The sequence below is a fragment of the Rutilus rutilus genome, assembly GCF_951802725.1.
Source record: "Rutilus rutilus genome assembly, chromosome: 13".
In the NCBI taxonomy this organism is placed as follows: domain Eukaryota; kingdom Metazoa; phylum Chordata; class Actinopteri; order Cypriniformes; family Leuciscidae; genus Rutilus; species Rutilus rutilus.
In genome coordinates, this window is record NC_140218.1 from 24,351,859 (window position 1) to 24,379,009 (window position 27,151).

General features: G+C 37.2%; 2 protein-coding genes across 2 annotated transcripts; both read right to left on the bottom strand.

Moving 5' to 3' along the window:
* Positions 1–3,976: 3,976 nt before the first annotated feature.
* Positions 3,977–12,128, bottom strand: ptk6b (PTK6 protein tyrosine kinase 6b). Its single transcript, XM_084427197.1, has 8 exons — positions 11,628–12,128; positions 8,553–8,674; positions 8,293–8,453; positions 7,802–7,970; positions 5,966–6,124; positions 5,695–5,876; positions 4,973–5,126; positions 3,977–4,594 (listed from the first exon to the last, which is right to left on the bottom strand). Exons 1-8 carry the CDS (start codon positions 12,041–12,043, stop codon positions 4,383–4,385), a joined length of 1,575 nt encoding a protein of 524 aa, XP_084283323.1. The 5' UTR covers positions 12,044–12,128; the 3' UTR covers positions 3,977–4,382.
* A 44-nt stretch (positions 12,129–12,172) lies between these two features.
* srms (src-related kinase lacking C-terminal regulatory tyrosine and N-terminal myristylation sites) lies at positions 12,173–21,870 on the bottom strand. The gene is made up of 8 exons (XM_084427203.1): positions 20,699–21,870; positions 18,861–18,982; positions 17,684–17,850; positions 16,875–17,022; positions 14,846–15,004; positions 13,725–13,906; positions 13,483–13,639; positions 12,173–13,225 (listed from the first exon to the last, which is right to left on the bottom strand). The coding sequence occupies exons 1-8, from the start codon at positions 21,043–21,045 to the stop codon at positions 13,026–13,028; spliced, it is 1,482 nt and encodes a 493-aa protein (XP_084283329.1). The 5' UTR covers positions 21,046–21,870; the 3' UTR covers positions 12,173–13,025.
* Between the last annotated feature and the right edge of the window lie 5,281 nt (positions 21,871–27,151).

Below are 27,151 nucleotides of genomic sequence, written 5' to 3' on the forward strand. Positions count from 1 at the left end.
AGGGTTGTTGAACTGCTGAGTCACAAAAGTGATAGATTTAAGCAATAGCCATTACAGCGCCAGGCATATAAAAAATATAAAATAGTTATTATTATAAACTTAAATTACACGAGTAAAAAAAAATTGCTTCAGGCACTCCAAAACTGTATATCAAATATGTTGACTTATGATAAATATTTTGCTATTTTTGCTGGTTTTATTCAAGTTACTGCCACACTGTGAAGCATAATCGTGTCATTAATAAATAAATAACTCAAATATCCGCTCCTTAAACTTGGCCATTGGCCATGTAATAGTTTTTTTCTATTAAGAATGAATCTAGGGTTTGAATTTTTGTGACTATTGTTGGTTTTTTGTTGTAGCTGGTTGTTGTATTTTTTATTTAATGTTACCTCAGGTGAAGAATGTAAATGTTATTCAAAAGTCCAGGTCTATGTACCAAACCTGACCCAGAATCCAGTCGTAATTTCCCTAATAGCTATAATAATGAATCCGTTTAAATAATTAAGTGCAAACAATTATACATTAATCACATGGAATTGCCTACTTGCAACTACCGTAGCCTACTTTAATGGTTAGTGCAATCACGTGACTTCCGAAGAGAAAGACGTGCAATTACTTAAAGTTTGTTTGTTTTATAAGTTAGAAGGTTTGAAAGCTCAAACTTCAGACAAACGAGAAGTCAGAATTATTGATTTTCAAGTGACGTGAAAACAGCTGGTTTACAGGGGAAAAGAGTGTCACGGGAGCAGGTCGATGTTCAGAGTCTGTGGAGTGTGGACTGACTCTGAAGATCACGCTCTGGCAGCATGAGCAGCTCCGCGAGCCTTTTCCTGCATGGCCGATCATAAATCACTCACACAGGGAACTAGAGCAGCTTTCCCTGGAAGAGATCATGTAAACCATTAAACCATCATCACAGTCCTATAGTGTGAGCGACCTCAAGCAAAGTTAACCTATATATTAAGCACAACAAAACCTTTTATATAATTCGATATTTATGCCCATGTAGACACAGGTCTAACATTTCTTCACTTTATTTATTTATTTGTTTGTTAATTCATTCATATTTAGACTGTGGTAAGAAAAAGAAAAAGACACCCAACTGGAAAGAACCGGGCAGGATGGAAACAAGCTAAAGCTAGCTGAGCATGTAAAATTAGTTTTTTTACAGTCCAAAAACAATAGCAATGCTCTGCTTGTCACAGTCTGTTCTGTTCTGTTCAATTTGAGTTATTATAGACATTCAGGTTTTCACATGTCACGCCTTGCTTTGTTTGTATTCCGGCCATTTATTAGTTACCATGATCACCTCATTATGAGTTCATTCTGTTCAGCTGTGCTGCTCATTACCTAGTTTGTGTTCCTATAAAAGTTGACTTTCAGTGTCTGTTCACTGTCTTGGTTAGTGTGTGTTGCTAATACAGGGCTGCCAACTCTCACGCATTCAGCACGTTTCACACACTCTCACGCCACACATCCATTAGGCTGTCTCATGCACAGAAAAATCGAGGACACGGAGACCGACAGATTAGACAGAGCAGGTTACTTATGATACAAATTTTTTAGATTCTGTCTACTCTCAAAAGAGCTGTAGAGAGTATTTTGCTAAATATGTGTTCTATATTACATATTTATTATATTTTTACTTGTATCATTAAATAAAGTTGTTATTATAATAAAAAAATCCATTAGCCTATATTTAATTTGAGTTATTTTTAACCTTAAATAATACTAACAGTTTATAGGCTCTCTGTATGTTTACAGCATTAGGTGAGATTTTTCTTGAGAAAAATTAACACCTATCTTTTGTAGGCTACCTAATATTTATCCAAATGAGTCAATATTGAATCAAATCACAAGAATTGAATTGAAATCGTGAAATTTGTGTCAAGCAATAATAAAAAAACGTACCATTGTGACCTAATAAAACTCTGTTTAGTTACTAAAATGTTTTGACAATCACAATACACTTATTGTGATTCAAGATTGTTTATTTTATTTATTTTTACATTGATGTAAGCTGCTCTTTGCACTTGGAAACAGTACCCCACATTTTCTGGCATTGTATTCATGTGAAAAAGTTATGGTATCAGGTGTCTGTTTATTAAGGAAAATATACTCTTTAATTTTGTCTGCATTTTGAAAATGTAATTTTTGGATATTTAAAGTATGATAAGTGTGAATAAGGAGGCTTTTGTAATTTGTTTAATTTTATTAGTCAAATTTCACATTCATAAGTAGCATAAGTTATGCCCCTTTTCTCAGTATTCCTTAAAGAATGTGAATTACTTTCAATCTAGTACTAATGGAAAAGCTATTAAAACTGTTCATTTGTGTACTGTCTTCAAAATCTTTGATTGATACAAAGGTTTTGTATTTTTGTGAATGTTTTTTATTTTATTATATATTTTTGTATGTGTTTTCTTTGCTCCCCTGGCTCCAAAATGTATGTTGTTTTGTTGTTTAAAGCATTAAAAAAAAAGTTAAATGGATACAACTTCTCCAACTTCCCCGTAGGGCGGGGCTTGATTTTGTCCATGGGAAACATGGTTGATGTGCGTGACAGGTTGTTCTGCCCTGGCGCGGTTAACACGTCATCAGAGAAGGGAAGAGATGTTGCTGCAAGAGGGGAAGTTATTTTGATTACGAGGGCAATAATAATAATAAAGTAATAATAATAAAAAATTATAATAATGAAGTGCATGGATAAATCATTTGTAACACTGCAATATTCCAAAAAATAAGCATCGTTTATTTAAATGTCACGGTGACGGTCTTTATGGCGTATCACCAAAAATTGGAAGTGAAAAGAAGTGAAAATATGGTTCACCCCATGTCCTCCAAATATTTTCTTTAAAATAGTTAGTTTAAAATTGAAACAATTGGGTAGCCTAGCCTATATTAAGAAATATATGCTGAAAATGTGCTTCGTAACTGGAATGACACTGATGATGATAATGACAATGACGAACATGATCCCATACATCAGCAGCTCTTGTCAGTAGTTCAAACACATAACAACTTAAGCTTACTTACAGTGTCAGAGCCCCCATAGGGGTATAGCCATCGTGTTTGTTGTTGTAGTGAAAGCATGAAGGTCGCAGTGCTTATGGATAGGCCAAGTACATGATTGAACATGGTCATGAATAAATCTTTTATTTATTTATTTGCAGTTTCACGCTTTATGACAGCTGCACTATGATGACATGTCATTGAATTAAATTAAAATACAGACTTCTTGGTTGCAAGCTATGCATCTCATCAGTGAAACAATGGTGTGTCGCCATCTGCTGATGAATTTTCATATTGCACAGGCCTGATTCATTGGTTCACCTATTGTGAGAACTTGAAGTATATCGCTAGTTTTAACAATGACCCTATAGAACAATCTATCACCACCTGCTGCATCAGTATAGAGTATTACATCTGCCAAAACAAATACAAATAGTTATCTAATAGACCTTTGAATTTGCAGATATTTGCATGATATGATCGCAATCCTTCCCCATCTTTACTGTTTTCTTACGCAATTAATCTCAACTGAGAGACACACACCAGGGTTGTGCCATAAGGTCATTTAGAATAACAAAGGAGCTCTAATATATTTGTGTGTCTGTGCTTTTTTTCTTTAGAGTTTATCAGCAATGCAAGATTGCCATGAGGAATTTGTTTTAGTGAACTGCAATAAACATTAACAATGCAATACATTATAAAATATAATAAAGTATATTACGACAGTACAGCACAATTTAAAGTACAAATCAACATAAAGCAGCATGTCTTATTTGTTGTTTTATAGCATTTTGTACATGTTCTTTGGCATTTATAGCTTCATATTTAATTTTATAATTCCACTTGTATGATGGGATATCCCTCTCTATTGCTTTTCACATTTGCATTAAAGGCTTGAGAAGAGGAAAAAACATTATAAACAAGAATACATTCAATATGTAAAAAATTTAAAATAGAAAAGTAGTTTTAACTTGTATTTTAATTTCCCTGAACATACTGTTGATTACAAATTTAAAATGGTTTCATGGTCTTCTAATCAGTTCAGTCTACTCTACCTGAGAACAACATGGTTTATTATTATAATAATAATAAAATAAAAAAAACAACTACAGCATCTGTCTCATTAAACTCAGTCAGTAATTAGGCTACTGTTCTAAGTCTAAACACAAATAAATTATTATTTGCCCTTAGCGCTCCCAAAAAGTGCTTCATGTGCACATCTGCCTCATTATCTGAAAACTGACATGTTGGACTAATCTCCAGTCCATCTAATCCATCAAGGATAATTCAAAGATGACTTTACGTTGCATCTGTCTGTTGCAATTGTTCATAGCCAGTCTTGTTTTGGTTTCTAAGACTTTAAGGCCTCAGGATTTCTTCGGTTTGCCCGCATAACTACAGACGCTGTCTTGATAGTTGTTTAGTTCACGCTTCAGAACCTCAAACGTGGGACGGTCCTCTGGCTCTGCTCTCCAGCAAGATTTCATGATGTCATAGATGATCGGTGGACAATTGACCGGTGAAGGCATTCTGTAGTCTTTTTTTGTGACGAGATCATACACCTCAGAATTATGAACACCTATAAAAGAAGATAATGGCTTCAATACAGACTCAAATGTTAAGGACTTAAGGCTGTAAGGCAAGAAACCCAAGATGAACAGGGTAAAAAAAAAAAACAGTTCACTGATTACATTTAGCATCACAAACATTTTTTATATTTAGTTTTCTGAAATGTTGCAAATGAGGCATTATCTAATTAAATATTCACAAATTTGCATACTTTTCTAGAACAGAAATCTGAATTCTCATTGACTTCTTAAGGGTTTTACAGAAGGAATTTTTTGATATCCCATTTTATCACTCTCAAAATATTGTCAACAGCCAGGAGGAATAAATATTCTTAAGTCTTAAAAAAAAAAAAAAAAAAACATGATACAATTAGCATGTTAAATCTGACCTGGGTAAGGCATGGCTCCATGTGTGACAATCTCATAAAGGAGAATCCCAAATGACCAGACATCAGATTTAGTTGAGTATCGGCCATGCCCTATAGCCTCAGGTGCGGTCCATTTATATGGTATTTTCTTCTCATCAGATACATAAACAGGCTCCTAGACATGTTAAAAGACAACTTCATAGAAGAAACGCATGCGCTGAAGAGCACTTAAAAATTATTGTAAAATCGCTCTTGGGAATGGTTAAATTTGATTGTTCAGTTTCATAATATATACCAAAGCTATAATTTCACCGGATCAGGATCACAAAACCATGTTCCCTACTGCTATTTCAACAAAGCAGGAAGCAAATGTCCCTATAAACAATTTCAAGAGTAATTTCCAGGATGCAGTACTTGAAGTTGACAAAATATCTATCTATCTATCTATCTATCTATCTATCTATCTATCTATCTATCTATCTATCTATCTATCTATCTATCTATCTATATTTATATATGTATATATATATATACACACACATGTAGTGTGTAATAGTTCGAACGTAATCTATTACATTTTACTGTACATTTAATGTAATATAAACTGAATACTTTTTGATTACTTTTGGCCTAACTAGTTTATCACATATACAGTATCTCACTCACACACACACAAATTATATATATCAATCACTTAAGATCCAAATTGTGAAGTCCCCCCAGATAAAAATCTGTTTGCTCACCTTAATGACTCGAGCTAGGCCAAAATCACCAATTTTGCAGATGTATCCCTCTCCGACTAGAACATTTCTTGCAGCAAGGTCTCTATGAATACTGTTATGTGCCTCTAAATATACCATCCCATCTGCTACTTGAGCTGCCATGTCGATCAGAGACTCCATTTCCAATGCCATACCCTCGTCACCTGAATGATGGGGAGTGATGTATAAGATTATGAGACAGCATTATCAATGCAAGACATCAATCAGTCATATCTAGGGGACAGTGACTGACTTCTGAGGAAATTAAGCAGGTCGCCCTTCTCTATTAGTTCGGTGATGATGTAAAACGGGGCGGAGGAAGAGCTGATGGCAAAGAGAGAAATCAGGTGCCTGTGACGTAGACGCTTCATGATCTGCACCTCCAACTGAAAGTCCTTCTGATTCAGAGCATCTGTGGTAAAAAAAGAAAGAAAAAGAAATAGACAAAAATATTAGTTATTATGATATTCATTTATACAAATATATGTATTTTTATTTTTTATCTATAAAAATATATTTAGTATTTATTAGAAAATCAGCATTTTTACCTTGTTTACCAGAAAAAAATGTATAGATACATTAACTTCATTGGATAAGATAAAGACTTTTCATGATGATGTACCTTTAATTTTTTTGCTTTATGCTTATGATTTATGCTTAAAACAAGAAAAAATAAAGTCATTACATAAAGCAAATTGATCTTGTTTTAAAGTTTAGATTTTTTATTTTATTTAACAAGGCAAAAGTGTATTGCAACATATATTTTCTGTTCGAGGTATTCAGTTGCAGATTGACCAGTGTAATGTTGAGGATCACTGCCATTCTGCATGACTTACATCGTGTTCAGCCTCAGCTCACATTTACCTCACCAGTAATGTGTGCAATGTACAATCTGAAACCGTTGGCTGTAAGGTATTCATGCCCTAAGGCTGCAAAGCAGGTGGTTGCCTTCAATTTTGTCTGAATTATGCAGTTGATTTTAGCCCAATGTCACATTACCCATTTACATCCAAAAACTGCCTATCCATGTCATGCTTCAGCTCCTTTCTTCAAGGCAATTCCAGAACACTGTAACTGGGAAAAGAAAGAATTCCCAGCAGATCATGGGGTTCTGTCTGGAGCATTGTGTATCTTACCTTTTGAAATGTTTTTACTCGGATAAAGGTGGTTCAAAAACTGGTTTGAAATTTTTCTATTTCCTGTATAAATGTATGAATGTGTTTAATTCCAGCCGTGTGTCTTATTCTAATATCCGCTGCATTAACTTTATTTTTCACTGCATTAACTGCTGTCAGTGTCAAGTACATGAATACATACACATTCTTGTGTTTAAAGCTATGAAAAGGTCATATTCAGCATTTTTCCAACAAACAATGCCTATGCTGAATCAAAGACTGTAATATCGATGTGAAAATGTTTTTATCTTTAAAAAATGTCAATGGAATTTCTTCATTTAAAGCTTCAGACTTTCAGGTAACAATATTTAATTCTTTTCACATTTAAAAACAGCCAGAATTTCTTTTGGATAAAAAGAACAGGCAGAGTTGAAACTAGAAGACTTGTAAGTTGCATTTGTAAAGGTCTGTGACACACCAAGCAGACGTCAAAGAACTAGCGGTGACGGAAGCTATGTTGTCGCCTCGCGTTGGCCGAAAAGCTGCACTTGAACACACCTAAAGGACTACAGCTGGCTGCCAACTATCTTGTGCGTTCTGCGCCTGCATGTAGGGAAATAGCTGTCTATATCAGCAGGTATCAATAGTCCATGTTCATCATTCAAAAACCATTTTGAATACCAATCACGCTGCTCACTATGAAAATATTCTTGTATTATATTTTTCTTGTGCACTGACTCGCACGCTAAACTGAACGGCTGAAGATCTCTCACCAATGATGATTCACTGAACTCCTGCTGATGTGAGCCAGACAACAGCTGACGTGTGGAACACACCGCAAAAACTAGCCCGACGTTGGTCGATGGCCGACCGTGGGATTGGTGTGTCACTGCCCCTTATATGTTATTTTGCTGTGCAACATTTACATTCTTATTTTTAGCTCTGCTCTGTGGCACCTCTAGCTATGAGCTCACCATTGTTCTTGAGGATTTTGATGGCCACTTTAGTTTGATTCTTCCACGTGCCACTGTAAACTTCAGCAAAGTGGCCACTGCCCAGCAGCTTCTCTAAGTGAAGTTGTTCTTTAGGCACCTCCCATTCATCGACTGTGGAGGGTGGCAGATTCTCAAGCCGGGGCTTTGTCTACAGGAAGATGAGTCAGTGGTGTCAGGAAGTAAGTTTAAATGCAATTCATTTTATTTCTGCTACTGTATATATACACGTCCCATATTTACTGGGTTGGATGCTTTACATTTAGACGTCAGCATGTGTTTGCTGGAGGACTAAAAAATAAGTTTCTTGATGTTGCAAATATTTACTGTCTCTAATGCAAATAGACAGAAGCTGTTCTCATAAAAATGAAGAAACTCTTTCAATCACTTCCTCATATGACAAAACTGAAAGAGAATGTGAAAATAAGGGAGATAAAAAAAAAACAAGCATAAGAGGAGAAAGAGAGTCTCACCCGAATACAGGGTCGTCTCAGTTGGTCTGAAGTGGAGAATGGGTGAGTTCGATAATATTCAACCACCTCTAATACACTGGCGAATGTAGGAGATGGATCCACATAGAACTTTCCAGCAGACTGGTAGATCTTGAAGTGCTTTGCTTTGTCCTGTGTCCTCACTAAGAGAGAAGATTCAGAACAGCAGCTTTAAGGATATGCGGTAACAGACTCACTATTGACTGTCAGAAAACAACATACACACACACACACACACACACCTGAGATCACAAAGCCCGTGCTGTCTGTCTCACTGATTCGTACAAGGAAGGATCCATTATCATTTCCTGCAAACATGAGGTGACTCAATGCTTCAAAACGGCTCATCTTTCCAAAAAACCACCTAAAGATACAGAAAACACATGGGTTGTACAGTATAATTTCCTTTAGGGTACAATTGATAGCACAGGTGTTTATTAATGTATTAATAATTTGTGATCCTCCACTATTTAATTCACATTCCTTTGAATCAGATCTGTTAAAATTAATCAATCACCAAACTGATTCTCAAAACGGTCTGAACGATTCATTCAAGAAACAGACTAATCAGTTTCTAACGTTCAACTGTGTAGAACTATAAAGTTTTAATAATCGTTGTAGTTCTATGAGAATAGGGAAGTCCACGTCACAGCTACGACAATAATGACACAGAGAATGATATTGTTGAAATCACTTTCAGAGCAATATTTCCGGTTGATGAATGACAGAAACGTTGACAGCCATTCAGAATCCATCCTGCTTTAAAGAGCTATTTAAAGAGGCAGATGACAAAACTGCATGCTTAAAATAAACATAAAAATATCCTCCATTGGTGTGACACTGTCACGTTAATATAATTGTCGATATAGTTATCTTTAACGTTATTGGTGTGAACAGGCCTTAATCCTTCACAGCTGTTATTAGCTCACTGGAGGAAAACATTATCAGTGAATAAGAACTTAAATTTCCGTCATTTCTTCACCCAAAGCTTCAGTACCAAGGATGTCATGATTTTTTTTTATGGTACTATTACATGTTTTTTTTTTTTTACCTTGACAGCTTCAGCATGCATTCGAGATTGGTGGGGAGTGAAAAAAAAAGAAAAATCGCACAGGTAAATGCAGGTACACCTGGCTGCAGCCTGCAGATCAGGGCGGGGCTGCACATGTCGCCCCGCGCACACTTACTCTGATTGGCTAATTGGAAGGCGATCAGGGTCAAAAGTCTTTAAACGAAACGCGTGAATTTTGACCGCGTCAACGCGCACAGTTTGTCCGTGTGAACGCGACAACACGCACAGCAGCCAATGAAATTGTTGTATTTGAGACTACATTTGCATATGAGGATGGTACGTTGCTATATATGTATACAAACATCAGACATCATGTTTATTCATGAAGGATGTCGTAATGGTATACTGGTATGCACGTATGCAAACCTCAGATGTTGTATTTGTTCATGAGGGATAATGCATTGGTACGTTGTGAGTGATGTCAGTGATTAAGTCATGATTTGTCATGCCCTTTTAAGTTGTTCGTTTAACATTCTTTCTCAAGGTAGAAAAGTCAACAGCTTAAACGAGGGCTCTTAGAATGGCTCTATTATTTTAGCAAACTGCCAAAAAACCTTTTCAGACTGTGTGCAGCTGAACCAAGAAAAGCTTAAGATTGCATGGAGCTGATAAGCATGAATGGCAGAAGAAAAAGACTGCAATTAAAAAACAAAACAAGAGGAAATTATTTTAATGCAAGCAATAAAAAAAACTGCACACATCAGCTGTGGACTAAAAGAAAATAAATGCACGATTAACTAGATCAAAGGCATAGCCAACTCCTGTCTTAATTTAAACCCTGTCCAGGAAACCACCACCCGCAAAGGTTTCACAAAGTTATTCTTACCACTGTAACTTATAGCTTCCTAAAGACAAGTTTATGGGTAAATAAATGAATAATAATAAAAATATATATATCAGGACTCAACATTAAGCATTTTCATTTGATTGTCCTTCGGTCGGTCATTCACTTGTCCGAGTAAAAACATTTGTTTGTCCAGGAAAAAAAAAAGTATTTTTTTGTGTGTGTGTTGTAAATATAATTTATTCCGAATCAATATTCTCATCACTGTTCAGTCAGCTTTGACATAAATCGGCATATTTATGATATTTTAACCTTTATAAAGGGCATTTTTAAATCTTAAATTTGATCAATAAATTAAAATAGAATAATAAGATGCTAAAGGGCTGTTACCAATCAAATTAAACTGCATTAAATAATGTAATGAGATTATTTTAAATATTTTTTGAATATACAAATAAGAAATTTTGGAAAGCATGATACTTTTAAACATGAAACTAAACCACCAGTAGGAGGCGGCAGGTGACCGTCTTAATGAGTGAGTTATTGAGTCATTTATTCAAATGATTCATTCAAACGGCTGATTAACACGACCATCATGTGTGTGTCTACTCTACACACAAAAGAAACACGTAAAAAATTGCTGCATTAACGCGGACAAACAGTGCGTGTTGATGCGTTCAAATTTCACGCGTTTCGTTTAAAGACTATTGGCCCCATTCGCCTTCCATAACTATACGAGAATAAACCTAGCTTTATTCGAATGGAAAATGTGTTCGTAGTTGGTGTAGGTCAGAGTCCACATTAATAAGATAAGAGTTGAGCTCAGTCTAGAGCACACCTATAGTCTAAAAATCTGAGACAACTTAAGTTGTTTTCTGTTAACTCGCTATGTCCGTATAATTGAATCACTAAGTTTTTAGCTAGGCCTACTGCAAGTTTAATCTTCTACATCAGTCGAATTCACAAATCAATGTTATTTATTGTGAACCAATTGATTTAAAAGAATCGGTTAAAAAATCGGTCACGAAACGGGTCTCGGAGATCTTTAATTTAATTAATTAAAAGAGCTAATTTAATTAACTTTAATTAATTATAAGAGTATTTAATAGCTACTTCATAAAGTGAATCACAATATTTGACCGCGGGGGCTATGAGATAATGATTTTCGGATACAATCTGAGCTAAAAATGAGTCGAAGTGTGATGTTTTCAAAACTAATTTTGGCCACCTGAAGCGGAAACCGCAGTATTATCGCCTATTCAAGGACGTGCATTTATTGCATGGAAGTGTCTAAAACGCGTGAGGATGATAAATAAAAATGTTACTTAATGCTTCAAGCTGAATTTACGAAACCGTTTGCTGAAATAACCACAACATTAACAACAGCACTGAAATAAAAACGCACTGTTTATCTGTAATAGTGTTAACAAACTACTTTTCAGAAGTAGCTTTGACACTCACGGTTGATACTCTATGGATTCCGCTCGCGCCAGATAATTGAACGGAACAAAGCCGGTGGTCACACTGCCGAATGAGTCGATTTTCTTCGCAGTCCACCAGTCACCGGAATTGTTGACAATCTCGAACATATCACCAGCTTTGAACGACAACTCCTGTCCATCGCGTGCCTCAAAGTCCCATAGAGCAGTATAGACAGCACTCTTCGGACTCGGATGCTGAGGCGGCTGAGCGGGCTGAGGGGACTGAGGCTGAGGCTGGGGCTGCGTGTACCGATCAGTCTCTGTATTACTGGGTCCTTCGCCCGTACAGTCACTGTCAGTCTTAAAGCTGTTTTCTCCATCGTCCGCTGAGGATCCGCGTATTCTGTCCCAACATGTCTTAAGACATGGGCAAGTTTTACTCAAACATTCCCCCATGAGATAAAACTGTCCCCGAGAGACACCTCTAGAGGATTCCCATACGAGTCTACTAATTTAGGGAACTGACATTAGAGTGAAACCTTCCGCATTTGAACCACGCCTGTGGACGACAATGACACAAGCACAGTAGGCTAAACAGGCAATCTTTATTGTTTGAGGTTAAGTGCTTTACAGTCTACCAGCATGCTTGAAAATTTCTGGTCAATCTCAAAGTCGGGTTACATATTAGGCAAACAAATGACCAATAAACTGCAGAAACATGTATACTGAAAAAATACTTTATTTACAAGAGTTATTTTAAGAATAATCCATTGGAAGACAACAGACTTTTGACATGGATGTGATTTCTACGAAACCGATCATGAGGAAACCTACCCAGGTAGTTTTTGTCATATGGCTCCTGTGGTAACCACAGTATAGTTACACGATCGTGTACCTGGTAGAAAACAGTTATTTGTGCAGCCTGCCTTTCACATAGGCTAAAGACACTCAACAGTTATAACTTAACAGCTGTAGTTTTCACCGTCCCGACACCTGTCCGTACACTGGCAGGTGAATCTGTTGTAAACATAAACTCTGATCTGAAAACATCAGATTAAATAATCTCCTGTTCCTACTGCTACAGAAACTGAATGGGCCAGATCAACTCTAGCGCAAAATAAACTTAAGTGCAGGGCAAATGATGCATATTATAAGGGTGCATAACAGTGCTCGACATCTTGATCCACTGATGATCAGGAGTCGCTATGACAAGCTACAGATAATCTGGCCCTGTCAGATTAAGATGATGCACGTTTCCTCTTTTACAATTTCAGTTCCTTCCCTCAACTCTCATGGAATTTTTATAGAAGTCCTTTAACAAGCATTTATTATTGCACACAACTTCATTAACATAAGCAATCAAAAAGTCTTCTTATGTGCACTTTTGTCCATGCAAATCTTTCCATCCCACAGGATCTTCTGTTTCAGTCCACCTGTTCTACACCTCAATGGTTTTAAAGTAGAGTCTGGAGTAGATATTGTCCAGCTGACTGTGAAGGGCGTGGAACGAGGGCCGTTTGGAAGCCTCCGCATGCCAGCATTCCATCATAATGCGGTATATGTTTGGGGGGCAGCGATTTGGACACGGTAACCTGTAACCCGACGACAGGATTTCCAACACCTCCTTATTGTTCTTCCCTGTGGGAAACAGAGAGCGCAAAGTTTATAGAAGACTACCGTTCAAAAGTGTGGGATCAGTACGTTTTTTTTAAAGACATTCAATTGATCAAAAGTGACAGTAAAGAGATTTATAATGTTGCAAAACTTTCTATTCATCAAAGAATCCTGGTGAAGAGCCATGGTGAGCATAAGAGACCACAAGCTTAATGCACATGTTAAAAAAAGGAAGGCATTTAGTGTTTCTTTAACACAGATCAGGAACAAGAGACCCGTACCATCATACGGCATCTTTCCACGTGACATCATCTCGTACAGCAGCACTCCAAAGGACCAGACATCAGATTTGACGGAGAAACGCTGGTAGAGTGCAGCTTCTGGAGCCGTCCACCTCACAGGAATCTTGGTGTTTCTACTAGCTGTATACACACTATCCTGCGCACAAACACCGAATTACGTACTAAGCAGAAACAATTTTATATGCATATTTTCAGCAGCGTCTTTGACATCCAACCATTACCTTGATGATGCGGGCCAGACCAAAGTCAGCTACTTTACACACCAGGTCTTCTCCAACCAGGATGTTTCGAGCTGCTAAGTCTCTGTGGACAATGTGTCGATCTTCCAGGTACGCCATTCCTTCTGCTATCTGACTAGCCATGTAGATCAGGTGAGCGGAGGTCAACACCTGACCCTCCGGTGCTACAGGAAGAAATGGCCAGGGGAACATCAATGAAACGAAAGGGTCCACATGTCTGAGACCACATTGAAAATGTTGGAGAAATCTTTATTGATTTAAAATAAATAATAAATGTTTGGAGATTCAGTTTTTCTAGGCCACTAATCAAATATGTTTTACTAAGTGACATTGATCATGTGACTCTTTGTACAAAGTCAAGATGCATCACTGTTATTTTAGTTTTATTTAGTTTTTTTTTGTTGCAATTTCGTTATGTGCTTTATTCATTTTATTCGTTTTTTTTTTTAATATTTCAGTTTTAGTTTTTCTTTATTTCCAGTTACAAATCAAACTAAAACTTAAATAAGTTTTTTTGCAAAGGCAGCATTTCTAACTTTTATTTAGTTTACGTTTTTCAATAAATATTTCAGCTTTATTTCAATTAACAGAAATGTTTTTAATTTTACATGTTTTTATTTTAGTTAACGATAATAACCCTGATTTGGATTTCATTTTGTGGATTTCATGCAGCTCGAGTCATTAAAGCAAAAGGGGAAGGTAAACAAACTGAAAGCCAATCTGAATTTTCAATTCAACTTTCAGTCAAATCGTTATGCTTAAAATATGATTTCAGTTCAAGGAATGATGCATTGATTCACAGAAAAGAAAATTAAACATTTTATTTTAAGAACTTGGTACACAGAATGAAGGTTTATAGTCAAGGATATACTTTTGTGTTTAATGACTTCATGTACTTTTGAACTGTAACTACTGTAACTACGTGGTCAGATAATACCATAAATGTTTACGAGTACAGACGTGATTGTCTGATAAGAGAAAAAAAATGCAAAGCACGAAATACCAAGACCATATAGAGTAATCTCGTGCGATTTATAATACATTATTAATAAAGAAACATGCAGGCGCGGTAGTTCTGGGAAATAGGGTGTAGTAACACTTACAAGAAAGGTAGGATTTGAGACTTCCTTTAGTCATGAGCTCTGTGACGATGTAGACGGGCTCTCCTCGTGTGCAGAGAGCCAACAGCTGAATGAGCTTCGGATGGTGCAGGTTCTTCAGTGCGTGAACCTCCTTCACAAACTCATCCACCTTTGTGTCCTCTACAGGGCAGAGTAAGAGAACAAAAGTTAGAACAATCATCCATTTATATTTGTATTAAAAACCATTTGTGTACAGACAATGATCCTTTTCTCAGGGTTTGATCCAGATCCAAATGATGGACAATGTTTTGAAATCGAAACAAATCGAAATAATTGAAATGAAAAACATTTGTGGGCAAGTCTGAAATCCCAAACAACATTAAAATTGAATCAAATTATTCTTACACAGCAACAATACATAACCCCTATGCTTAGATTTCACTGTATGAGAAAATTGCAATTTTGGCTCATTCCAGTTATGCTTTTCAAATTTATTTTATTTCTTAATGTATTACATACAATATTTAACTTTAAGAATGGAAATCAGATTTGTTAGGTTTCCTTTATCACAACATCCAAATTAAAGTCCCTATTATGCTATTTTAAAGGCTTCTAATCTTATTTTGGAGGTCTCCTACAACAGGTTTACATGCATCCAAGGTTAAAAAACACTTTAATTTTCTCATAATATATGTACGTTGCAGCATCACCTCTTTACTCACAGTGTCTGAAACAGTTCAATAAAGGATTCGATCTTTCTAAACCCCTCATTTCCGAGAGCCTACTCTGCTCTGATTGGTCAGATGGCTCAGTCTATTGTGATTGGTTTACTCTGCTCTGATTGGCCAGACCGCCCAGTCTGTTGTGATTGGTCTCCTCTGCTCTGATTGGTCAGATGGCTCAGTCTGTTGTGATTGGTTTACTCTGCTCTGATTGGCCAGATGGCCCAGTCTATCGTGATAGGTCTACTCTGCTCTGATTGGCCAGACCGCCCAGTCTGATGTGATTGGTCTTCTCTGCTCTGATTGGTTAGATGGCCCAGTCTATTGTGATAGGTCTACTCTGCTCTGATTGGCCAGACCGCCCAGTCTGTTGTGATTGGTCTACTATGCTCTGATTGGTCAGATGGCCCAGTCTGTTGTTATTGGTTTCCTCTGCTCTGATTGGTCAGACGGCCCAGTCTGTTATGATTGGTCTACTATACTCTGATTGTTCAGACGGCCCAGTCTGTTGTGATTGGTCTACTATGCTCTGATTGGTCAGATGGTCCAGTCTTTTGTGATTGGTCTACTCTGCTCTGATTGGTCAGATGGTCCAGTCTGTTGTGATTGGTCTACTATGCTCTGATTGGTCAGATGGTCCAGTCTGTTGTGATTGGTCTACTCTGCTCTGATTGGTCAGATGGTCCAGTCTGTTGTGATTGGTCTCCTCTGCTCTGATTGGTCAGACGGCTCAGTCTGTTGTGATTGGTCTTCTCTGCTCTGATTGGCCAGGTGGTCCAGTCTGTTGTGATTGGTCTACTCTGCTCTGATTGGTCAGATGACCCAGTCTGTTGTGATTGGTCTTCTCTGCTCTGAATGGCCAGATGGCCCAGTATCTCACTCTTCTTCGACAATTGCACAGTACATCACAACTGTGCAAATAGCCACCTAGTGGACTCTTCTATCACAACATTCACCTTGCACATGCACAGTTGTACGTGGACCATCCCAATGATAAACAAATACGTCACGTGGACAGTGCGCGGACTGCTGCGGAAACACAGCCGAAGTATACTTTGTACTTGTGGATGTCTTGATTTTCTCCTCTAATCAAAATGTTTAAAAGAAAAAATCCTTTGTTTTCTGTTTTCTAAAATTTGTGTTCAAGTCCTCAATTTTATAATATCCCCTTACAAAGGAGTTAATTATCATCCAGAATGTCAATTTTGGTGGCGAAAACAACAGCACAAACATCAGTATTAGAAATTGATTTAACAAATTCTGTGATATTTTGTGGTATTAGTTGGTTTATCGCATGTGAAAACATCCCATGTTATATGATGTCACACCTTGTTTAAGCATCTTGATGGCCACTTTCTTCTTCTCTGTAGTCCAGACAGCTTCCCAGACTTCTCCAAAATGGCCTTCCCCCAGCTTCTTGAGTAGCTGAAACTCCTCCCTCGGCCGCTCCCATGGCTCCATGTCAAACAACTCCCTCTGCATGTGGACACACACGCAACAAAGGTTACAAGAGATCTCTTCCTAGAACCTAAACCCAACAGATCACTCAGATCATTAGGATCATATCAGCTAGAAATACCAAGGGTTCACTCTAAGCATGGTGAGTCTGCTTTTAGCTATTATGCCAGCCGCAGCTGGAACCAGCTTCCAGAGGAGATCAGATGTGCTCCTACAGTAATCACATTCAAATCCAGACTCAAAACACTTCTGTTTAGCTATGCATTTAATGAATGAGCACTGTGCTGCTGTTCGTCCGACTGTTTGTACTGTACTGTACTGTATTTTATTTTTTATTTTTCTAAACTGTTTTAATTATTCTTATTTCTTTTTATTATTTTAATTTCTTCTATGTAAAGCACTTTGAATTGCCATTGTGTATGAAATGTGCTATATAAATAAACTTGCCTTGCCTTGCCTAGAATCTCTCCCCTATATCATATGTTGCCAAGGGCCACTTCTCTAGAAACAGACTGTTTCTCTATATGGCTAATTAGATCTATAATGCAGAACTGATACCCATGAATGCCAATGGAACGCCTATTTATAAGCATTTGTTCTATGAGAGCAAAAAGTGATGTCTAAAATTAAGAAGTCTTGTGTGTGAATGTGTGTATATTAAATATTAGGAGTGTCATACTTGCTGTACGCACGGCTGGTCTAAGGGGCATCCCAGACTTTTGGAGTTGTGCTGGTAGTATCTGATGAGCTCATCCAGAGTGGCAAAAGAGATCTTGTCGGACACAAAGTAAGCACCAACAGCGGAGCGATGAATACGGAAATGGAAGACACTATTTTCACTTCTGGCTGTGAAGCAAAGAATAAAAATATTTTTTAAATCAAAGACAGACTCATTTTTTTCTTTTTTCTTTTAGATTGACTGCTTATATGGTCCCAAAAGCTCGAATGATGTACGTCCAAAATAATCATTTAGAAATGTAATATAGCATAAGTAAATCTCTTATCTTCCCATCAAATTATTTTATAATGTTTCTCATCTCATTAATCTCACCAATCGGCCGGTTTAATCAGACTGCATTATATTATATTACAGCATTATAGTAAATCATATGGGCCTATTTTATTATAGTTTGTATTATTATATTATTCCAAGTATTTCTATGCTGCCCAGCAGGCAGATGTTACTGAGGCTGAAGTAGATATGCAGTTTTCAGAAATGTGACTGGAAACTAAATTTTTGAATAACGATATAAATAAATAATTGCATATATTTACATTTTATATCTGAGACCTAAATATAAGTAAATTAATATTTAGAGTGTAGGACTTCAGAAGCATTTTATCAAATTGGAAATACTGTGTATAATCAATTTTAACAAGATTAGTCAAAAATGATTAAGTATAAAACTGCTACTTCAATGTTACGCATATATTTCAGCTATTAAAATGGCCTTGGTGTTTTTGAGACCTTAAACAGAATATTATGAGGGTAGAACGCAACTGCTACTCTCCAGAGGAGACAGAAAAATGCTTAGTCTGTTGTACATGGATGACCAATATGGTGTTACAAGCTGTGGGGTAGAAAGAGAGAGAGAGAGAGAGAGAGAGAGAGAGAGAGAGAGAGAGAGAGAGAATGGAAGATAAAGCAGAGAATGGATATCTTATGCAGAAAATAATAAGATTGATGAAGTGGAGGCTGTTGTCATGCAGATCAGACAGAAAATGGGTAGATGAGGAAAGAAAGATGAGAATGGAGATGATGTACGAGAGAAAAACGGACAGGCAGTACTGTAGGTCTCCAGGCGTTCAATCGAAAGAGTGCGTGTGAGAGAGGGAGAAGGAATAAAGGAACAAACCTGAGATAGTATATTCATCGCTGTGGCTCTCACTGATCCTCACCAGAAAGGAACCCGTTTTATTCTGAGCAGCCAAAAGCAGCTTCTCAGCCTTTTGTCTGTTTATATTCCCATAGTACCATCTGTAAAGCAGACACACATAGCATAGCTGAATACCTCAATGAATGAATGACTAAATACTTGTACTTCATAACCTATCAAGACTGTCAAAATATGTCCAGCACATATTTTACAATAAATAAATACATATATAACATAGTCATATTGAAAATGTGCATATTTAAATAGTCATTTTCAAAGTATTTTTATTCATCATATTTGGTGTTGTGCCTTTGATAATGCTGATTTAATTCAAATCAGGAGAAATGTGCATAAAAGCCATGAATATTTACAATATTATTATGTACTGTAATATGAAAAAAAGTTTATTTTGATGTTGATAGATAAAAGCAAACACAGCAGTTACTCTCTACTGCATGAACATTATCTAATATAGTTGAACTATAAAGTGTAATATTAGTAATATAATAATGTTTAATACTCTACCTTTACTCTTTTTGCCTTAGAGGCATTGTATTACTAAGGAATTTTATTGTAATTACTTGCTGACACATACTTACTGTAATTATGTCAGCATGTTCAGCAAATTCTCACAGTACTGTGGCGTCATTCCAAGTGTTGCCATGTTAAATATGGGTGCGGCAGGTGCACATGCTTGTTTAACACAATCCCATGGTGCTTCAGTTTCACTGAAACTCTGACAGGTGCACTAGCACACACCTCTGACATCATAACCCCGTTGCCTGTCAACACTATTTAGGAGGCCTTTATAGTGAAGACAATTGACTGACCCCATTATAACAGCAACCAAATAGTAGCAAACGATAGCGCAAATAAAAGAAAACAGAGCACGGCTCATTGTTCACACGGACAGTGATAAAGGCCATTGTGAATGAAACGAGACAGTGCATGCATATGAACCTTCCTTGGCTGAGCTCAGACTAGGGGCACTGCTAATTTCGTTATTTGCTAATAACCTTATTGTTACAGAGTGAAATATATATATTGAATATATATTCAAAATTTTAAGACAAATCAACGCCTGCCAAATCTTTAAAATTTACAGCAACTAGTCTAGTGCCATCAGTCAAACGTCAATTAGGCCTATAACTAAAGACTTTTAAAAACACTAGAGGTTGTTGGTGATATAATGGACAGGGTATCAGGGCCCTTGTGCAGGCTGTTGCTGTTGGCCCTCCTTGGTTGAATTCGTGTTCCGAAAGCCAGGGACCCAGAGAACTGTCACCACCTTTCTCCTCTTTAGCGACAGCCTTGATAATTAATGTTATTAAATTCTATTCTATTCTAATGACTATTCTATTCTATCTGGATATATCCTAGCACCAGCAACAAATCACAATATAAGCTCGCGAGCAATCTACTGTTATAGACCTCTTCTGGCTGATTGCTAATATGTTCTTTAAAAAAAAGTCTAAAGTAGTAAAGTAAAATTTACTAAGACACTTCATCCTTTTGTTGTGACTTAAGTTTCAAGCCTTAATTATGGTGTAATGAATAAACAAACAAGATCATGTTAATAAAATGCCTTGTTTGATGAGTAGCGGTAGAAAATATTAGCCCAGTATGAGAAGGCTAATTGGAAAGTTCAACCAGTGACACGTGTATAGTAGAAACTAAGTGTCAAGCTCTTCATTCAACTTTAGGAAAACATATGACAGAGTGATCATTTTCCATCAAATATAATGAATATTCTAATTGAAATAAACCATCTCATCTCTAATACAGGTAGGATAAGTCTATTGATTCTCAGGACTTACTTGTAGTTAGCGAATTCATCCTGTACAAGGGCCACGTAATTAGCAGGGACCAGTCCGGACTGCAGGGATCCCGTCAGCTTCTTGGCAAACACATAATCTCCCCTCTTTTCTATGACAGAGAGTTTGTCCCCTTCTTTCACCGTCAGCTCTTCCTCACTGCGGGCTACAAAGTCGAACAGAGCCGCGTACAGCTGCGTGGGCTTCTTCTTAGGAGCCGGGACCTGGATATCACCTGAGACGGTGCGGATCTCGGCAGGACGAGCGATGTTCGGATAGTAAATCTCGGGCCATATCCAGTCCCATAACCTCTTCAGGCATGGCATGCAGCTGCGACAACACTTCTCCATCCCAGCCCTTTCCTTCTACGGACTCCAGGGTAGCTAGAATATTTGGAGGCTGTCCACCAAGCGAAGCGGTTGAAATTGTAAATAAAAGAGGTGTGCGGGTCCCTTACCGACGGCGACAGACCGTCCGTAGCGATTCTATTCCGGGATCGCCTTTGTTGAGCTAACGCACTGGCCGCGATCATAGCGGAGGATCAGGTGAAACCGGTTTTGTTTTGGGATGGATCACAAAGGCATGCGGAAAAGACATGTTGGATAGTTCAAAGATACCTTAAAACAAGGAGACGATATTGTGGTTGAAGAGCCTTGAAGAACATCCTCTTTTCATCTAAATCTAGGCTCTATTTGTCCATGGCGTCCCTCGATCTTCTCTCATAATGACCGTTGCAGTGCGCCGCAGCATTTGTGCCTCTCTCCGCTCCGGAGCAAAACGCTTCGCAGTGTGTAAACTTGGCTGCAAGCGACCCTTGTCTCCTGTAGTGCGATCATCTGTTCACTAGGCAAGCGCACACTCGGAGCTGGAAACCAGTAACCGTTTATTTTTAGATTCGCCTTTAATCGTTAAACGAATAGGCCTACTACTCTTAACATCTCCTTGCGTTTATTAAAACGCGACTGCTGTGACATTCATTTGCATGCACATGCATCAAACGTTTTGCTATGGAAAATAACACTAGGCTATTCTATTATTTTTTATGACACGCAAACACATATGCCCACGTCTATTGTTATACAGGATGGGTACATTTTTAATTTACATGACTTTCAATTATATGTTGTTTTAAATTATTATGTAATTATTTAATCCAGTGGCGCAAATAGGTCCGCCCACACACAGTGACGTCATTTATGGATGTTTGTATCGGTGGTAAATAATGGAAACGTGTCTCAATTTATCGCATCATTCTTCTCTCATTTCTTTTTAGTATATTCTGCGCTGAAATCTGTTCCGCATACTTCCAGCTCTGTTCTGAAAATGTGCATAGGTCAGGAAAGCAACTTCTCTGGCACCAGTTTCTTTACACAGTTGCGCAGATATTTTGTCCGTTGTGCGCGCGACTCAACCCATGTTCGAGCGTGTGATGCATTGCTTCCGCGTCCGTGATTTGTGTGGACTCGAATCTGAGCGACATCTACGAGGAGTAGGCTAATATATCGATCCAAGTTATTTAACGACATTATATTAGTCTTGAAACTGTGTGTTAGGTTATATATTATATATTGTGAATATGTGATACAATTTATTTAAAAGCCCCATGAGGCCAGTGCCAACCCCATTTTAGTGATACTCAAATTCTGTCATTAATTCGTTCAAAACCAGTAAGATTTTTGTTCATCTTCGCAACAAAAATTAAGATCTTTTTGATGAAATCTGAGAGATTTCTATCCCTCCACGCAACTGCCACCTTGACACTTAAAAAATGTCAAAGAGATCGCAAAATTAATCCATATGAATCGAGTGGTTTAGTCCAAAATTTCTTAAGTGACTCGATTGCTTTTATATAATTAACAGATTTGATTTAGGCTTTTATTCACATTTAAACATTGATCAGCAAACATAAACAGAAGCTCAAACGAACCTTTACATGCAAGAACATACCTCTTGCAGAAGCTCAAACTTGCTGAATGAACCTCATTGGTTCTTGCTGAAGCTCAAAGGTGCTGCGTAACACGAGAATGAACCTCATTGGCTCTTGCTGAAGCTCAAACGTGCTGCGTAACACGAGAATGAACCTCATTGGTTCTTGCTGAAGCTCAAAGGTGCTGCGTAACACGAGAATGAACCTCATTGGTTCTCTTACATCAAGCGACCATGCTTGAGCTTCTGTTAACCACAGCTGATGTGCTAGTTGGTGAATATTTATATGTGAATAAAAGCCTAAATTAAATCTGTTCATCATAAAAAGCAATCGTGTCTCGTCAGAAAATTTTAGACTAAACTGCTCAATTCATATGGATTAGTTTTCCGATCTCTTTATGAACTTTTTGAAGCGTCAAAGTGGAAGTTGCGTAGCTGTCTATGGAGGGACAGAAATCTCTCAGATTTCATCAAAAATATCTTAATTTGTGTTCTGAAGATGAACTAAAGTATTAAGGGTTTGGAACGACACGAGGGCGAGTAAATGATCAAAATTGAGTAAAATCATTTTTGGGTGAAGTTAGTTCACCCAAAAATGATTTTACTCAATTTTGATCATTTAAAGGTCTTCCAAGTGGGCAATAACATTACTTAAAATCATTAAAATAATAAAAATACTAATAACCGCTAACAATCAAGATGCACAAACAAACTGACATCTAAGCACCAGAGGAAATTGCTTAGTATTCAAATATTGTCTTGGATGATGGGGGAGTGTTCTCATTATGAGGACCAATTTAAGCAGTTTCAGTTTTTACTTAGTTAGCAAAACCTGACCCACACACAAACGCAGTCAAATGCATTGATGCCGATTCAAACATTTTCCTTAGGGGGAAGAAAAGAAATACAGCTACTGGATGATTGATATATAGCACACTGTTTTATTAGTATATTTAGCTTTGTGATGTACAGCTTGGGAGAAAAAAAAAAAAAAAGTCACAATGTCATGTCAGTGACATTTTAGCAGTGACATCCCACTGGAGAAAGCTTTATCTCAAATCATTGGTTTTCATTAATGAAAGTGATATGTTAGGAGCCGCCCATGCTGTTTTGCATTAAACAACAGAAATTGATTTTTTTTTTTTTTTTCATTTTCACTCAATCTTTCAGTTTCTTCACATATGTATCAACACTTTCTAAAGAATTAAAATATTTAGCCACATGTACTGAAAAAAGTATTCACTGTTATATATATTTAACACAATAAATATAAAAAAAGATTTATTTAATATATATTATGGTATTAAAGTGGGAAATGGGTCGCCGATAAGACTTCTTTTACTATAAAACAGCAATCATTTACCTGAGGTTTTCACTCTGCTGTTCTTGTACTGTAATACTTGACGTCTGCGCCCGACGAAGGGTGCGATAATGGCTTTTAATCATTAAGGAACAGCCGGATGTGTTGTCCCTAACGGCCAGAGGAAAAGATTCATTTACAACAAGCCTTCTTCATTTTGCGTATCGGTTGACAGCAGTTAGAGAAAGTGATTGGGGTCAGTGATGGGGGTCTCCCAGACAAAAACACTTTGTCTTACTGTAAATGCATGGAAATTGCTGCAAGTCCCATTTCCCTTCACTAAAGATGATCAAATGAAACAATGCCTGAAAAGAAGAAGGGGAAAGCATTTGATTAAAAAAAAAAAAGAAAAAAAAAAGAGAACAACAAAAAAAAAGGGAGAAAATCTCAAAAATCTGTACATGTAAACATCACACCTCCACTGAGTCCAAAATGAGAAGGAAATAGACAGTTTCACATTGGTATTAGGTACATATCAAAACCAGAGCCGACATCAGCAGCACCTTATACAGGAGAAATCAGGAGGAAACCGAGACGGGATGGAAAAGATCCAAAACACCAACAAATTATTAAAGATAACAGACTAAAACTGGGAACCACATGAATTTGAATGCAGCTGTACACCACTGTGCTAGAAAAATAAAAGTCAAGTTCTTTTCATTTCTTTCTTCTTTTTTTTTCAGAGCTATACATCTGATCAAACCAGAGCATTTTTGTGTGTGTGTAGTTTAGCAGCAACCATAACCAGCGTCACACCTGAATGCAAAGCCTTGAACCCGTATAGGACCATCCGTGTGTTAGTGAGCGATGCCTTTAACAAATGACAGGTGGGCTGTTTACTTACATAATATCACAGTAGATTGCGGTGCTGATTTATATATAAATAAAAGAGGTTCTGAAGTACCATATGACAGCAAATCCGGAGAGCTGAATGTGTTTTCTAATACACTGTTAATAAAGGGACATACATGACAATCAGTTCTGTTAAGCCCCTTTGAAGGCACGGCGCAGTAACTAATCAGAAAACTTGGTCATACAGTACTGAGATAATCGTTCTTCGGGAGGAATCAGGCTGTCAACATAACTAATACTGTTGCTAATGTCGATTACTTCAACTTTGAAGCCTGTGCGGCGTAGGATTGAATTTGCCCTCGGTGTGTGTATCTGCAATCCGATGTGACCGTGGTTTGGCTGGCTGCTTGGCATGTTGACATCCTTGTTTGGAATGTATAGGCATACAGGACAAACTTCACATGTGATGTCGGTACAAAACAGTTCTGAAAAGACCACTTGCGATACAAAAAGAATTACAAAATAATAGTAATCGAGATAATTATAAAAAAAATAGGAATCAGATAAAAAGGTTTTCGACAGTGGGCCACTACGAGTCCTCAGCGGCTAGCATGAGAACTTGGATCTGAGAGTGAGAGATGCTCTGATTATGGCTAAAATACCCCTCACTCTCCCGGGACACACTGCGCTGTACAACCACACACAGAACACAGAGCATGGAAACAAAACCGTGAACTAGTTACACCTCTTTTTTTTTTCTTTTTTTTTAAGATTGTCGTTTGCCTCGTTTTACAGTTTGTTTTTCAGTTGCTGTCCTTGAGTGAACTGGAGAGTAGAAACACCATACGAACAGATGAACGCTTCGCTTTTTTCGGCTTCTCCACACGGATGCGGTTAGCAGCCCCGTTTCCATGGTATGTTTTTAGAAATCCACAGAAGAGCATGTGAGGTTGGCGTGTAATCAGCAACGTTTGACGGCAGTGGGACCCATATCAGACCTCAACGAGAGAAAGACAGATGATCGAGACAGCAGCTATTACCTGACCTCTCGCCATCAGTGTGTCTACAGCGGACATGACAAGAATGACAGAGACAAGAAAAGCAGGTGAGAGAGAGAGAGATGAACAGAAACAGCACATTTGACCACGAGGATTCCCTAAAACAACCCCCTAGAATGTGCAGGTCAGAAACATTTTCCAAAATAATCAAAATAAGAAATTGTGTTTTGTGACAATTAAAACTATTGTTAGAACAATCTTTATGTTCACTTCAAATTCTGTCATTTACTCAACCTCAAGTTGTTTCAAACCTGTATGAATTTCTTTATTCTGCTGAACACAAAGAAAGTTATTTTGAAGAATGTCGGTAACCAAAATGTTGATGGACCCCATTGACTTCTATAGTATTTCTTTTTCCTACTATGGAAGTCAATGGGGTCAATCAACTGTTTGGTTACCGAGTCTGACATTTTTCAAAATATCTTCCTTTGTGTTCAGCAGAATAAAGAAATTCATACAGGTTTGAAACAACTTGAGGTTGAGTAAATGACAGAATTTTCCCTTTGAAGTGAACTATTCCTTTAAGCATATTTCTCCACAATTCTCATTAGCATAATGCATTTTTTTTTTTTTTTACATATGTAACTTATTCTGCTTTATTGAAATTATAAAGTATTTAAACATCTTAGTAATATTTGTACTCCCTTTTTATTTGTCAATTTAATAAAAAATGTATTACAGTATTTTTACTGTAACTTTTTATACTGTAATAAAAAAAAAAAAATTATAATTGAAATTATAAATTACGTGATTTAACACCTTATCATTAAAAAAAGAAAAAGAAATCTTAGGATGCATTAAGGTAATGAGAATTTGGGTGGAAAATGTGCTTGACTGACATTAAAATAATGTCACAATGTAGTCTTATTCTATTTATTTTTATCTGGGAGTGAAGCAAAATGGATTCTTTAAAATATGTCCTTATCACGTTCTTTCCAGGAATGAAGTAAAAGAAATAGTGAAGGCAGTCAGAGATGACAAGAGGTCGAGGACCCTTTACGATGAGAGCAAGGTTAAATAGAAAGATCACACCATGAGCCACGCACAGTGAGGAGAGGCCTCACGCTGACAATTCTGCATATGTCTTCACATCTATAGCAATATTCTAATTAACAAATCAATATTGCAGCAGGAGGTTGGACTGTGAAGGTCTACCATAAATCATTACTTCTACATTTGTACTGTTGCGTTTTGAACGGGGGGTGTAAAAATTGCACACAAATGTCTTAAGAGAGAAGTGCAGTCTCTAGTCACACTCACTCATCATCATGGCTTTCAATCATATGTAGGTCCTGGTCATGTGATCAAGTATGTAAAGAC

What these genes read in the sequence shown, in the direction of transcription:
- ptk6b (XM_084427197.1), bottom strand. Translation starts at nt 12,043, where the DNA reads ATGGGGGAATGTTTGAGTAAAACTTGCCCATGTCTTAAGACATGTTGG. An exon ending in TGAGACGACCCTGTATTCGG is followed by an intron (nt 7,971 to 8,292) that starts GTGAGACTCTCT and finishes ATCTTCCTGTAG; the next exon opens with ACAAAGCCCCGGCTTGAGAA. An exon ending in CCTGCTTAATTTCCTCAGAA is followed by an intron (nt 5,877 to 5,965) that starts GTCAGTCACTGT and finishes CCCATCATTCAG; the next exon opens with GTGACGAGGGTATGGCATTG.
- srms (XM_084427203.1), bottom strand. Translation starts at nt 21,045, where the DNA reads ATGGAGAAGTGTTGTCGCAGCTGCATGCCATGCCTGAAGAGGTTATGG. An exon ending in TCTCAAATCCTACCTTTCTT is followed by an intron (nt 13,907 to 14,845) that starts GTAAGTGTTACT and finishes TTCTTCCTGTAG; the next exon opens with CACCGGAGGGTCAGGTGTTG. An exon ending in GTCTGGCCCGCATCATCAAG is followed by an intron (nt 13,640 to 13,724) that starts GTAATGGTTGGA and finishes GTTTGTGCGCAG; the next exon opens with GATAGTGTGTATACAGCTAG.